This window comes from Suncus etruscus, chromosome 14 (genome assembly GCF_024139225.1).
Source record: "Suncus etruscus isolate mSunEtr1 chromosome 14, mSunEtr1.pri.cur, whole genome shotgun sequence".
In the NCBI taxonomy this organism is placed as follows: Eukaryota; Metazoa; Chordata; class Mammalia; order Eulipotyphla; family Soricidae; genus Suncus; species Suncus etruscus.
In genome coordinates this window covers 85,857,309-85,871,155 of record NC_064861.1, presented here as the reverse complement: position 1 = coordinate 85,871,155, position 13,847 = coordinate 85,857,309, and the positions used below count along the sequence as shown (strand labels likewise).

The 13,847-nt window shown below is 43.1% G+C and overlaps 1 protein-coding gene across 1 annotated transcript in view; it reads left to right on the top strand.

Annotated features, from left to right (window-relative positions):
• The window catches only part of LOC126028134 (cytochrome P450 2B11-like), a 260,434-nt gene that overhangs the window by 7,548 nt on the left and 239,039 nt on the right, over positions 1-13,847 (top strand). Inside the window, exons 2-4 of the mRNA XM_049787184.1 lie at positions 1,526-1,688; positions 1,831-1,980; positions 5,398-5,558. Coding sequence (XP_049643141.1) covers positions 1,526-1,688; positions 1,831-1,980; positions 5,398-5,558 — 474 coding nt within the window. The remainder of the gene's footprint in view (positions 1-1,525; positions 1,689-1,830; positions 1,981-5,397; positions 5,559-13,847) is intronic.

Below are 13,847 nucleotides of genomic sequence, written 5' to 3'. Positions count from 1 at the left end.
AATCTAAAGTAGACTTGGAATAGTCCATGACTGGATCTAGTGATTCATCTCCACTAAGTTTGTGTTGTGTCTTGAGCTCTCCATATGTAGAATGTATGATAAATGCATGAATGCCTTTGTCCCTGGTTTCTTCCAATTGACATCACTATGAATTTCATTTAAGTTCTGGGGGAAGCTGCACCACATCTCTCTTCTTCAATGCTGCATGGTATTCCATAACACAAGCATATCACTATTCCATATTAATTTTGCTGCTCATTTGATCAATAGACCCTCTCAATTTTTTTTGTGTGTTTTTTTTTTTTTTTTTTTGGGTCACAGCCGGCAGTGCTCAGGGGTTATTCCTGGCTTTAGGCTCAGAAATTGCTCCTGGCAGGCACGGGGGACCATATGGGATACCGGGATCCGAACCGATGACCTCCTGCATGAAAGGCAAACGCCTTACCTCCATGCTATCTCTCCGGCCCCTAATTTTTTTCGGGCTACACCCATTTGATGCTTAGGGGTTACTCCTGGCTAAGCACTCAGAAATTACCCCTAGCTTGGGGGGACCATATGGGACACCGGGGGATCAAACCCCGGTCCTTCCTTGGCTAGTGCTTGCAAGGCAGACACCTTACCTCTAGTGCCACCTCGCCAGCCCCATGCTCTCTTAATTTTTAAGTGAACACACAGGTGTATATTTTTGTTAGATGTGTGCCTGGCCATAAAGTTACTGAGTTCCTGAGTCACTTGGGTTCAGCTTTAGTGGATACAATCCTCTGTTCAATTAGATCAAAGATTGAAATAGAAGATGGTAAATAAGAGAAACCTCATTGGGAAAACTTACTGGCCATGTAGACTGCAGATGGTACAAATTTATGGGGATTGAGTTATACATATGTTTTATCAGAGTCTGAGACACTGATAGTTGATTCCTGAATGTAATACTCAGCAATTTCTAAAGTGACTTGGCTGATGTGATCTTTCATATTTCACGATCACCTTGAGAGGGTTCTATGTTTCCTCACTCATCTACCGATGATACACCAGGGTAATTCTTCAAGAAAATGTCAAGATGAGGATGGAAGGTTGGGGGTGGCTCCAAGGAGGCTGATACTTCAGTTGAGGACTTAGAGAGATATGGTTGGAGACAAAGGTATGGACAAGGGTGATATAAAAAGTATTTACATGATGTGCTACTGAGGACTCTGGTTACTGAGACTGGGTCAGACCAGGGGCACTACTTTATTGGGGGAAGATAATATGAGCCTATGTGTTTTAATTATTATTTTTTTCATTTTTGGGCCACACCCAGTGGCATTCAGGGGTCACTCCTGGCTCTGAGCTTAGAAATTGCTCCTGTGCTGGGAGGACCATATGAGACATTGGGCATTGAACCTGGGTTTGTCCTGGGTCGGCTGCATGCAAGGAAAATGCTCTACCACTTTGCTATCTCTCTGGTCCCTGTATTTTAATTCTTAGACAACAAAGATGACCAGAGAGGTGGAAAATAACAGTAAGCATGGCCTGGATATGTTGGCAGATTCGAGAGCAATACGGGGATGTATTTACTGTGCACCTGGGACCAAGGCCCGTGGTCATGCTCTGTGGGACAGAGACCATCCGAGAAGCGCTGGTGGACCAAGCTGATGCTTTCTCTGGCCGGGGGCAAATCGCTGTGATCTATCCATTTACCCAGGGATATGGTAAGGAATGGAAGGTACCAGAAGAGATGGGATAGAGGATGGAAATTGGGGATCCTTAGTCCAGGATGGGAGGCAGAGGGTGGTGTAGAGGGACCCTACTTTCGACTTCTTCTGCAATCTGTCTTGTCTCTACAACCCCCAGGTATGATCTTTGCTAATGGGGAACGTTGGAAGATCCTTCGGCGATTCTCTCTGATCACACTGAGGAACTTTGGCATGGGAAAGCGGAGTGTGGAGGAGAGAATCCAGGAAGAGGCTCAGTGTCTGATGGAGGAGCTGCGGAACACCAAAGGTGAACCTCAGGGGAAGGGTAGAGCAGAAAGAGTGAATGTTAGGCATACACACACATACACGCACACGCAGTGTATGGTAATAGAAACAAGGGTGAAGATAGAGAGGGAATGTAAAGAGAGAAAGACAAAGCTTTAAAGATTACCAAACTGGGGCCTGAGAGGTAGTACAGCAGCAGGGCGTTTGCCAGGATGGACTCAAGTTCGATTCCCTGGCATCCTAGACGGTCCCCCGACCTGCCAAGAGCGATTTCTGAGCACAGAGCCAGGAGTAACCTCTGAGCTTCACCGGATGTGGCCCCCAAGCAAACAAACAAATAAAGATTACCAGACAGAGGTCTGGGGACAGATAAGTCATTGAGGAAAGTCATAGTAAGCCAGAACGGATGTTGTCAAGAACAGCACTAAGCAGATGGTTAGGACATTCTTTACTTTGCTCATGAAAAACAACTCTATGAAAGGAAACAAGAGAGGCAAAAACCAGAGAGGACCTGGGAGTTTTCCTTTCCAGAGTGAAGAGCAACGAGAAGAGTGGGCAATGGGATATAGACAAACCAGAATGCACTTCTGGTTGCTTTTGGATTCTTCCTAAATGGGTGTTGATAGGACATAAAGGCGACAGAGTCCTTTGTCAGGAGATTGGAAGACATCACTACAGTGTAAGAGGGAAAGATGGACAGAGACACAGGGAAGAGGAGAGAGAGAGAGGGGGGGAGAGAGGGGGAGAGAGAGAGAGAGAGAGAGAGAGAGAGAGAGAGAGAGAGAGAGAGAGAGAGAGAGAGAGAGAGAGAGAGAGAGAGAGAGAGAAGCAGTATGGCTAAAAGCCAGAGGAAAAGACACAGTAACTTTGTCAAAGGAGTCCCCTGAGGGCCAGAGCCCCTCTGTACACTTTGCATGGAAGCAAATCAGGTTTGATCCTGGCACTTTATATGGTCCCCTGAGCTCTGCTAGGAGTGATATCTGAACACAGAATCTGACTAAGCCTTGAGCACTATCAAGTGTGGCCCCAAAATAACAAGCAAAAAGAGACCAGCTGATACCAGGACTGAGAGTGGAGGGGCTTGGAGAGGTAGAAAGAGAAAGGGCAGAGAAAAAAGACACTGGCAGACAGGGGCAGGAAAGCCCTGTAGGGGACAGGGAGGGAGAGGAGAGACCAGGAGTGAAGTTGCATCCACTGATTAATGGTTACTGGGTTCACAATGCACATGTCCTCCCCTCTGAATCTGGAGTGTGCAAACACCAGCCAACACAGGTGGAACTGTTGTTCCTGATGACCCAAGAGGTAGAGACCAAGGAAAGGCATCTGACAGTTAAAAGATCAGTGAGAGCAGCATTTCTTAAATTGTACATACTTTTGTCAGATTAAACACAGATGGAACTCTATGATCTTCAGCTTTGGGACAGTCCCCTTGGAAGGGATCTGCTACACAGCTGATATTTTGGGACTATTTGGGTCTGCATCTGGGCTCCAGTGATGCTTTGGTGGGTACTTGGCTCATGTAAAGTTCTTTTGGAAAGAGGATACAGAGAGGCCATGTTCCTAACATCAACAGGATTGGCACTTTGATCTCTGTCCAGTGGGATCTGTTGCAGAGAATGAGACAAACAAATGCATAAGAAGAACAACAAACAGATAAGAACAGTCAGAGCTTTAGCGTGGCCTGGGCAGCAAATCTGTGAGCTCACAGGTTGGCCATTTACTCAATGCAACATTGCTCCCCCTCCCAGGTCTTCAATATGTGACTTACTATTTAATTTGAAGGACACATTAAGGACAATCAATAGGCTCATCAAAATTTAGTGGTACATGAAAAGCAGAAGCTGAGGTATGTTAAACTAGTAGACTGGTGAGCATCCTTAACATACAGAGTAAAGCCATGATAATTCCCTCTTCTATTTTTGCCCATATTGCCCTTTCCATTTAGTAGACCTGACATTGTTTGTCATTTTTTTTCCTGATGCAATTTTTGCTTTCCCATTATATTTCATATTTTCTCTTCTAAAATTTTATTTTATTGAAACCATTGTGATCTACAAAGTCCTTCATAGTTGAATTCATATATATAGTGAGTCAAGGCCATTCCCATCATCAGTGTCGACTTTCCTTCACCAATGAACCCAAGTGCATCCTATATCATCATCCTTTACCCCCTGACCTGTCAGTCTAACAGGCCCATTTAAGTTTAGATTGTAAAAGTTTAGGTCTCTTAATTCTATTGTCGTTGACTTTGGCTTGAATATTTAGTTCTGTCCTTTTTTCTTCACCAATGCACCTGAGACCACTTGGACTCTGGCCCCCCATCCTTTTTTTCCTTTCTTCTTACTTTTATAGAAAAGTACAGAAATATGAGGTAAAACAAAGTAATCTGGGGCCGGGCGGTGGCGCTAGAGGTAAGGTGCCTTGCCTGCGCTAGCCTAGGATGGTCCGCGGTTCGATCCCCCGGTGTCCCATATGGTCCCCCAAGCCAGGAGCGACTTCTGAGCGCATAGCCAGGAGTAGCCCCTGAGCATCACTGGGTGTGGCCCAAAAACCAAACAACAACAACAACAACAAAACAAAGTAATTTATGTCCCAATGTTTTTTTTTTGTTTGTTTGTTTTGTTTTTGGGCCACACCCGGCGATGCTCAGGGGTTACTCCTGGCTGTCTGCTTAGAAATAGCTCCTGGCAGGCACGGGGGACCATACGGGACACCGGGATTCGAACCAACAACCTTTGGTCCTGGATCGGCTGCTTGCAAGGCAAACACCGCTGTGCTATCTCTCTGGGCCCCTATGTCCCAATGTTTTATGAAAAAGATGGGACCCCCTAATTAAAAGATAAATAAGGAAAAAATAAAAAAGAAGAAGAGTGGGCTGGATTAGGGGCAGGCAGTGGGTGGGGTCGGGCTGTGGGGAAACAAAAACAAAGAGAAAAAAAAGAAAAAAGAAGAGAAAAAAAGAAAAAAGGGGCTTTCCTTTATTTTTCTTTTTTTATAACTTTATTTATTGATTGGGTCACACCCAGTGGTGTTGAGGGTTACTCCTGGCTCTGCACTCAGAAATTTCCCTTAGCAGGCTACGGGACCATATGGATTGCCAGGAACTGAACAGGGTCCCTCCTGGGTCAGCAAATGCCCTACCGCTATGCTATCTCTTCGGCCCCTCCCCCTTATATTTCTAAGACCTCTGCTGTTTTGTGCAGGGGACTATCCCAATCATGGAGTTCATTTTTCGTTGATTGGGAGGAAGCTACCCATCTGTGAGATGGCTATACCAGTAGTGTTGACCAATTTGTGACTGGGATTGGAGTAGGTCTGGCATATTATACGGAGCCCCCCTGTCATTGTCCTGTTTTCTGAGTCCTTTTTGAGCCAATGAGGAATGACAGAGTAATGTACAGCCCTACAGGGTTCCCAATAACTTGCCTTCTCCTTCCAGGAACACTCCAGGATCCTACCTTTTTCTTCCATTCCATCACCGCCAACATCATCTGCTCTATTGTCTTTGGGGAACGATTCTCCTACCGAGATCCCGAGTTCTTGCAGCTATTGGACTTGTTCTTCCAAACCTTTAATCTCCTGAGCTCCTTCTCCAGCCAGGTCATGAGAAGGGGATTGCGGTTTGGGATGAGGTGGACACTCAGGGCATGCAGGGTGATTGCAATCTGCTTGTGTAGGTAGAAACCAGAAGGGCAGGGAAAATAGATAGGGGCGATAGGGAGGCAGAAACTAGAGGTAGGAAAGTGAGATAAAGTGAGTACATGGTCATGAGAAAGAAAGGCGAGTAATGGTAAGGTAGGAAGAAAGAATCAGAGAGTTGAGTGAGACCAACATACAGACTAAGAAAGGTGAACTTGGCAAATAAAGAAAGATGCAAGAAGGAGAAAGAAGAGAGGAGAGAGAAGGGCAGAGATAAGGGTTCTTTTGCTTTGTTCTTGGGCCACACACGGTGGTGCTCAGGGTTTTCTCCTGGCTCTGTGCTTAGGGGTCACTTCTGGTAGGCTTGGGGGACCATATGGAATGTTGGGGATCAAATTTTGTACGTAAGTCAGGCCCTGATAAAAGTTCTTGAGAGACATAGTGGAAAAGAGATGGTTGACTGGAACGTCCAGAAATCCACTCTTCTGCCTAGATTACCAAGTCATTCATCCTGTCCCCCAAATCCGTAGAAGATAAGGTACCCTATTTCTTAATTTGGTCCCATTTCTCTTCCTCTTGCTGCTTGTTCCCCCTTTCCCTACCTTTTTTTAAATTACTTAAATTACTTAAAGAAAAAGCATTACATATTGACATAACTGATAATAATAATATTTTTAGGAAAACCAAAAGCAACATGTTTTTAAAAAATAGAAAATTGAAAGAAAAATTAAAGAGATGAAAGATAAAGGAAAGAATATTTTTGAAAACTATTGACTCACAGTGAATTCATTGAAGAACCAGCAGAAAGTTTAGTAACCTCTTTTTTTTTTTTGTTTTTTTTTTTGTTTTTTGTTTTGGGTCACACCCGGCAGTGCTCAGGGGTTACTCCTGGCTCTATGCTCAGAAATCGCTCCTGGCAGGCTCAGAGTACCATATCGAATGCCGGTATTTGAACCACTGACCTTCTGCATGCAAGGCAAACGCCTTACCTCATGCTATCTCTCTGCCCCCACCTTTTTTTTTTAAATTTTATTTATTTATTTTTTTACATTTTTGTCCCTTTTTTCCCAGATCTTTTTTCAGAGAACAATGCTCTTTAGTAACTACATTTATATTCTTTTTATTTAATTATCTTTATTTAAACACTGTGATTACAAATATGATTATAGTTGTATGATTACAGTCATGTAAAGAACACCCCCCTTCACCAGTGCAACATTCCCACCACCAATTTCCCAGATCTCCCTCCTCCCCACCCCCACACCTGTACTTGAGACAGGCTTTCTACTTCCCTCATTCATTCACATTGTTATGATAGTTTTCAGTGCAGTTATTTCTCTAACTGCACTCATCACTCTATGTGGTGAGCTTCATGTCATGAGCTGCACCTATCAGCCCTCATTTCTCTTGTCTCTGAGATACTGTTAAAAATGTCTTTCATTTTTCTTAAAACCCATAGATGAGTGAAACCATTCTGCTTTTTTCTCTCTCCCTCTGACTTACTTCACTCAGCATAATAGATTCCATGTACATTCATGTATAGGAAAATTTCATGACTTCATCTCTCCTGACGGTTGCATAGTATTCCATTGTGTATATGTACCATAGTCTTTTTAGCCATTCATCTATTGAAGGGCATCTTGATTGTTTCCAGATTCTAGCTTTTGTAAATAGCTCTGCAATGAATATAGGTGTGAGGAAGGGATTTTTGTATTGTATTTTTGTGTTCCTCGGGTATATTCCTAGGAGTGGTATAGCTGGATCGTATGGAAGCTCAATTTCCAGTTTGTGAAGGAATCTCCATATCGCTTTCCATAAAGGTTGTACTAGATGGCATTCCCACCAGCAGTGAAAAAGAGTTTCTTTCTCTCCACATCCCTGCCAGCACTGCTTGTTTTCCTTATTTGTGATGTGTGCCAATCTCAATGGCGTGAGGTGGTACCTCATAGTAGGTTTGATTTGCATCTCCCTGACGATTAGTGATGTTGAGCATCTTTAATGTGCCTTTTGGCCATTTGCCTTCCTTCTTTTACAAAGTGTCTGTTCATTTCTTCTCCCCATTTTTGATAGGGTTAGATGGTTTTTTCTTGTATAATTCTGTACCTTATATATTTTGGATATTAGTCTTTTATCTGATTGGTGCTGGGTGAATAATTTCTCCCACTCAGTGGGTGGCTTTTGTATTCTGGGCACTATTTCCTTTGAGATGAAGAAGCTTCTCAGCTTAATATAGTCCCATCTGTTTATCTCTGCTTCCATTTGTTTGGAGAGTGCTGTTTTCTCCTTAAAGATGCCTTTAGTCTCAATGTCATGGAGTGTTTTTCCTACATGTTGTTCTATATACCTTATAGTTTCAGATCTGATATCAAGGTCTTTAATCCATTTGGATTTTACCTTTGTACATGGTATTAGCTGGAGGTCTGAGTTCTCTTTTTTGCAAGTGGCTAACCAGTTGTGCCAACACCACTTGTTGAATGGGTTTTCCTTGCTCCATTTAGGATTTCTTGCTCCTTTATCAAAAAATAGGTGGTTATATGTCTGAGGAACCTTCTCTGAGTACTCAAGCCATTTCCACTGATCTGAGGGTCTGTCTTTATTCCAATACCATGCTGTTTTTTTTTTATAACTATTGCTTTGTAATACAGCTTAAAATTGGGGAAAGTAATGCCTCCCATATTCCTTTTCCCAAGGAGCGCTTTAGCTATTTGAGGGTGTTTATTGTTCCAAATGAATTTCAGAAGTGTTTGGTCAACTTCTTTGAAGAATGTCATGGGTATCTTCAGAGGAATTGTGTTAAATCTGTACAATACTTTTGGAAGTATTGCCATTTTAATGATGTTGATCCTACAAATCCATGAGCAGGGTGTGTGTTTCCATTTTCGCGTGTCCTCTCTTATTTCTTGGAGCAGTGTTTTATAGTTTTCTTTGTATAGATCCTTCACATCTTTAGTCAGGTTGACTCCAAGATATTTGAGTTTGTGTGGCTCTAATGTGAATGGGATTGTTCTGTTAATGTCCATTTCTTCCCTATCATTATTGGTGTGTAAAAAAGCCATTGATTTTTGTGTGTTAATTTTGTAGCCTGCCACTTTGCTATATGAACTTATTATTTCTAGAAGCTTTTTGGTAGAGTCTTTAGGGTTTTCTAAGTAGAGTATCATGTCATCTGCAGACAGTGAGAGCTTAACTTCTTCCTTTCCTATCTGGATTCCCTTGATATCTTTTTCTTGCCTAATTGCTATAGCAAGTACTTCCAGTACTATGTTGAATAGGAGTGGTGAGACAGGACAGCCTTGTCTTGTACCAGAATTTAGAGGGAAGGCTTTTAGTTTTTCTCCATTGAGGATAATATTTGCCAATGGATTGTGGTAGATGGCCTTAACTATATTGAGAAAGGTTCCTTTTATTCCTATCTTGCTGAGAGATTTCATCAAGAATGGGTGTTGAACCTTATCAAATGCTTTTCCTGCGTCTATTGATATGACCATGTGATTTTTATTTTTCTTGTTGTTGATGTTGTGTATTATGTTGATAGATGTACGGATGTTAAACCATCCTTGAATTCCTGAGATGAAATCTACTTGATCATAGTGAATGATCTTCTTGATGAAGCTTTGGATCCTGTTGGCCAGGATTTTATTGAGTATCTTTGCATCTGTGTTCATCAGAGATATTGGTCTGTAATTTTCTTTTTTGGCAGCATATCTATCTGGTTTTGGTTTTGGTGATGTTGGCTTCATAAAAGCTATTTGGAAGTGTTCCTGTTTTATTAATTTCATAAAAGACCTTGGCCAGGATTGGTAGTAGTTCCTCTTGAAAGGTTTGAAAGAATTTATTTGTGAATCCATCAAGGCCCGAGCTCTTGTTTTTGGGCAAATTTTTGATTATGGTTTTAATTTCCTCAATAGTGATGGGGTGTTTAGATATGCCACATCTTCTTTATTCAACCGTGGAAGGTTATATGAGTTCAGAAATTTATCCATTTCGTCCAGGTTCTCATATTTAGTGGCATAGAGTTTCTCAAAGTATTCTCTGAATACCCTTTGAATCTCTGCAGTATCTGTAGTAATCTCCCCCTTTTCATTTCTAATATGCATTATCAAGTTTCTCTCTCTCTTTTTCTTTGTGGGTTTTGTCAATGGTCTATCAATCTTGTTTATTTTTTTAAAGAACCAACTTCTGCTTTTGTTGATCTTTCAGATTGTTTTTGGGTTTCCATTTCATTGATTTCTGCTCTCATCTTTGTTATTTCCTTTGTCTCCCTATTTTTGGTTCCTTTTGTTGATCATTTTCTAATTCTTTTTTTTAATTTTAATTATGACAACAAAGATGCAAAGAAAGAGGACAGGGTAAAGTTACAGTGGAATCCCAATCACCCATAAACAGAATTCTCGGTAGTCCCATCGATGATATCCCAGCCTTGAACTTTCAGCCAAAGAACATTAAGAAAAACAAAACTGAACCCATGTACAATAAAATTACTTTGTCCCTCAAATCCCCAGTTGTAGTACATACTATTTCTTAGCAGCACACAATATAATCTAAAGACATTAGACTTATGTAACTCCTTAAACATTGAGGGCAAAGTACATTTCTCTAGTTCCATGCACATGCTTACTAGTTTAAGTTAACCTCAAAAGTTTTAGTGGGTTGTTTTTCTTAAGGATTGGAGTCAAGGGAACATAGTAAAAAACGGTATTAAAGTGGCATTTGTTTGCATAGGCCCACCAAAACATAAGGGACATGGAAAGACAAATTATGGTCTAAATACAAGGAGACCCTACCCCTGAAGTTTCCTGGCACAGGACTGACTCTAGGCTCCAGGCAAACTAGTTTGTCCAATTCAAGTCATCGTCTGTAGTGGCAATACACCTCCATTCCTCACTTAGTCTCTGTTGTTGGTATCATGCTTCTGTATTAAAGATCCTGGAGTCTGCATATCCCATATTGCAGTCAGGATGGTGCGGAGCATCCTCTCGTTTCACCTCACACTTAAGGGGCAATAAAGAGAACCATGTCCTATAGAGCAGGTCATTGTTGTTGTCAAGTCTTCTCAGTGTAAACGGAAGTCTCTTTTTAGGAGGTCGATGTCAGACCCTTGGTAGTGTCTTTCCTGGTAGAGGACTGCTTCCAGCTGTTGCTATAAAAGACCTTGGATGTTTCGTAGATAGCTTGCCTGGTTCTGGCATGAATGGAGGATGCCCATTCTTCTGAGGCCTCTGCCAGGTCGTTATATCAATGTTCAGGGTGTAAGGTACATTGTACTGAGATTTATTAGATAAGAACTTATCTGTATGTATGGTGTTTTCCCATTTTAATGTGTCTATGCAAACAAGGATCAATGCCATGAAGCGTTATTGGTGCATCTGGAGGCAATAGGAACAAGACCAGCAAATTCCATGACATAGTTCAATCATAGGCATCAAACTGAGGGACAGTTCCAACAACAATCCTTACTGAACAGCTTACAAAGAAAAGACAAGATGAAAAGTGGATAGAAACATCATGGTAGAAGAATATATAGAGAGTTATATCAGTTAAAGAAAATACCCATAAATATACAAAAGATATATGTGTTCAATATGTGTTCAATTTGTGTCCTTCTAAATAGTTCTAGGATTTGTTAGATCTACTGTATGTCTTAGGTCAGAGATTAGAACTGTGTGTTACTGAAGTTAAGAAGGGTAAATCTGGGGTACTGATGGTTGGGAGGAGCATAGGTTTGCAAAATGTAGACTGGTATGAAATTGCCAGTGACAGCCTGAGTATAGCTGAGCAGCTATCTGCCACCCACCAGATCAAACTTCAATCCCTCAGCCCCACCCTAGGCCAGTCTCCGGACAGACCCTGGGACAGACAGGCCTGGGAGTGGGGAAAACCCAGGGTGCCCCGTCAACTCCTTCCAGGAACCCACCTGGAGATCCGGAGAAATGGGGGAGAGGGGGGTCGGGTGACCCAGGTCCAGGCCCTGCGGGTGTCCTGCAAGCCCCCCGAGGGGGCCCAACCAGCGGAGAGTGGGTGAGAGGCTCACGGACAGCCGCACCTTTATTTTGCGTAGCTCAGATCAAAACCGCACCTGTAGAAATCTAAGAGGTTAGTAAAAAATGGCCCAAGACAGAAAAACTTTGTTCAAAGGCATTTTAATATGAGTCTGCACCCTCTTATATAGACAAGGTAAAGGGGGGTAGGCAAAAGGCAATGTCAATCATTCGTTTGGCGCACAAACTGCTTCATTATTCCAAATAAGGTATAAGCCCAGTATAGGTTAGGAGGAACAAAGAAAGTAAATCATTTCCCAAATAAGGGAGGAGGGCAGTGGGACAGGGGGTGAGACAATCTTGCAAGTCCTGCTAGATCAGCAGCTTTCAAGGAATTGCCCTATGACCCTGGGTAGGGTCTGCAGACCACGTCCTGGAACTCTCAGCAGGTTTTATGGTGGGGCAAAGTTTGTTGCATAGGGCGATGGGGACTAGCTATTAACTCAGGAATGTGAGCTATGGGGGATTTGGCTCCATGGTATCAGGCTGTGTCTTCCTCCCCTGGGCTGAGAAGTTATTTTATTACTTTTATGGTTGCCTTTTTCCTGTTGGCTTAGGGGCTTTATAGCAGACAGCACTTAGCACTGAAAAAAATGGCAGGGAGTTTTGCAAAAGTAACCACTGAGTCAGGTCACAGTAGCCAACAAGGCCCCCCTACCCTAGGCCGGGCCAACAGGCCGCTGGCACATGCGGAGGTCTGCCAGCTGCCCACCCGTGCCGGCTAAAAATTCTGCTCCAGGAAGGGAGAGAGACCCTCCCAAGCCTGAAGGACAGGGATTTAAGCCCCACCCTAGGCCAGTCTCCAAACAGACCCAGCCTGGGAGTGGGGAAAACCCAGGGTGCCCCGTCAACTCCTTCCAGGAACCCACCTGGAGATCCGGAGGAATGGGGGAAAGAGGGGTCGGGTGACCCAGGTCCGGGCCCCCCTACCCTAGGCCCGGCCAACAGGCCACTGGCACATGCGGAGGCCTGCCAGCTGCCCACCTGTGCCGGCTAAAAATCCTGCTCCAGGAAGGGAGAGAGCTCATTTTCTAATTCTATAAGCTGCATCATTAAGCTATTCATGTATGCTCCTTCTTCCTTTCTGATGTGTGCTTGCAAAGCTATAAATTTTCCTCTCAGTACCGCTTTTGCTGTATCCCATAGGTTCTGATAGTTTGTGTTTTCATTGTTGTTTGCTTCCAGGAAATTTCTTCTTTGATTTCATCTCGGACCCACTGGTTGTTCATTAGTAGGCTGTTTAATTTCCAGGTGTTAAATTTTTTCTTCTGTGTCCCTTTGTAGTTCACATCTAACTTCAGAGCCTTGTGATCAGCAAAGGTAGCCTGCAAAATTTCTATCTTCTTGATTTTATGGAGGTATGTTTTATGTGCCAGCATGTGGTCTATCCTGGAGAATGACTCGTGTATGTTGTCCCCTCCACATCTTTTTTTTTTTGTAAAGAATAAGAGTTAAAAAATATAGCAATAGCGGTGTGAGAGTGGCAATTGTTGTTGTTTGCATAGGCCCAGCAAAATACGGGTAAAATTGGAAAAAAAGCCTTGTCCTAAATACAAAGAGACCTTATCTCTAAAGTACTCTGGTGTAAGACCAACTCTGGGCTCTAGGCATACTATCACGGTGATTTTTTTGTTTGTTTGTTTTTTGGGCCACACCCGTTTGATGCTCAGGGGTTACTCTTGGCTAAGCGCTCAGAAATTGCCCCTGGCTTGGGGGGACCATATGGGACGCTGGGGGATCAAACCGCTGTCCTTCCTTGGCTAGCACTTGCAAGGCAGACACCTTACCTCTAGCACCACCTTGCCGGCCCCATCACAGCGAATTTTTGTTTTCTTCACATATTAGCTGTTGTTGTTATCTGGTTTCTGTCATTGAAGCTTCTGACTTTTTGCCAGAAGGCTTCTGGTTTCTGTGTGGTTTCTGTGTTTCATTGAAGTCAGGATGTGGAGAGTCCTCCAGTTTCACCTCACCATCAGATGCAGAGCATTCTGCCCTGCAAGCAAGTTGCTGCTGTCGCTGCGTCATCTGGGTGTGACTTTACTCCTTGGAGTAAAGTCAATGTCAGGGTAGCATCAGGGTCTCCCCTGGTAGAGGTTTGTCTCCTAGTGATGTAGACAATTGTGGTTATTTCCATAGATGGTCAATGGTTCAGGGGTGTATGGGCAATTCTTAGGAGGCCTGAGCCAAGTTGTAATGGCAGTGTTTGGGGTAT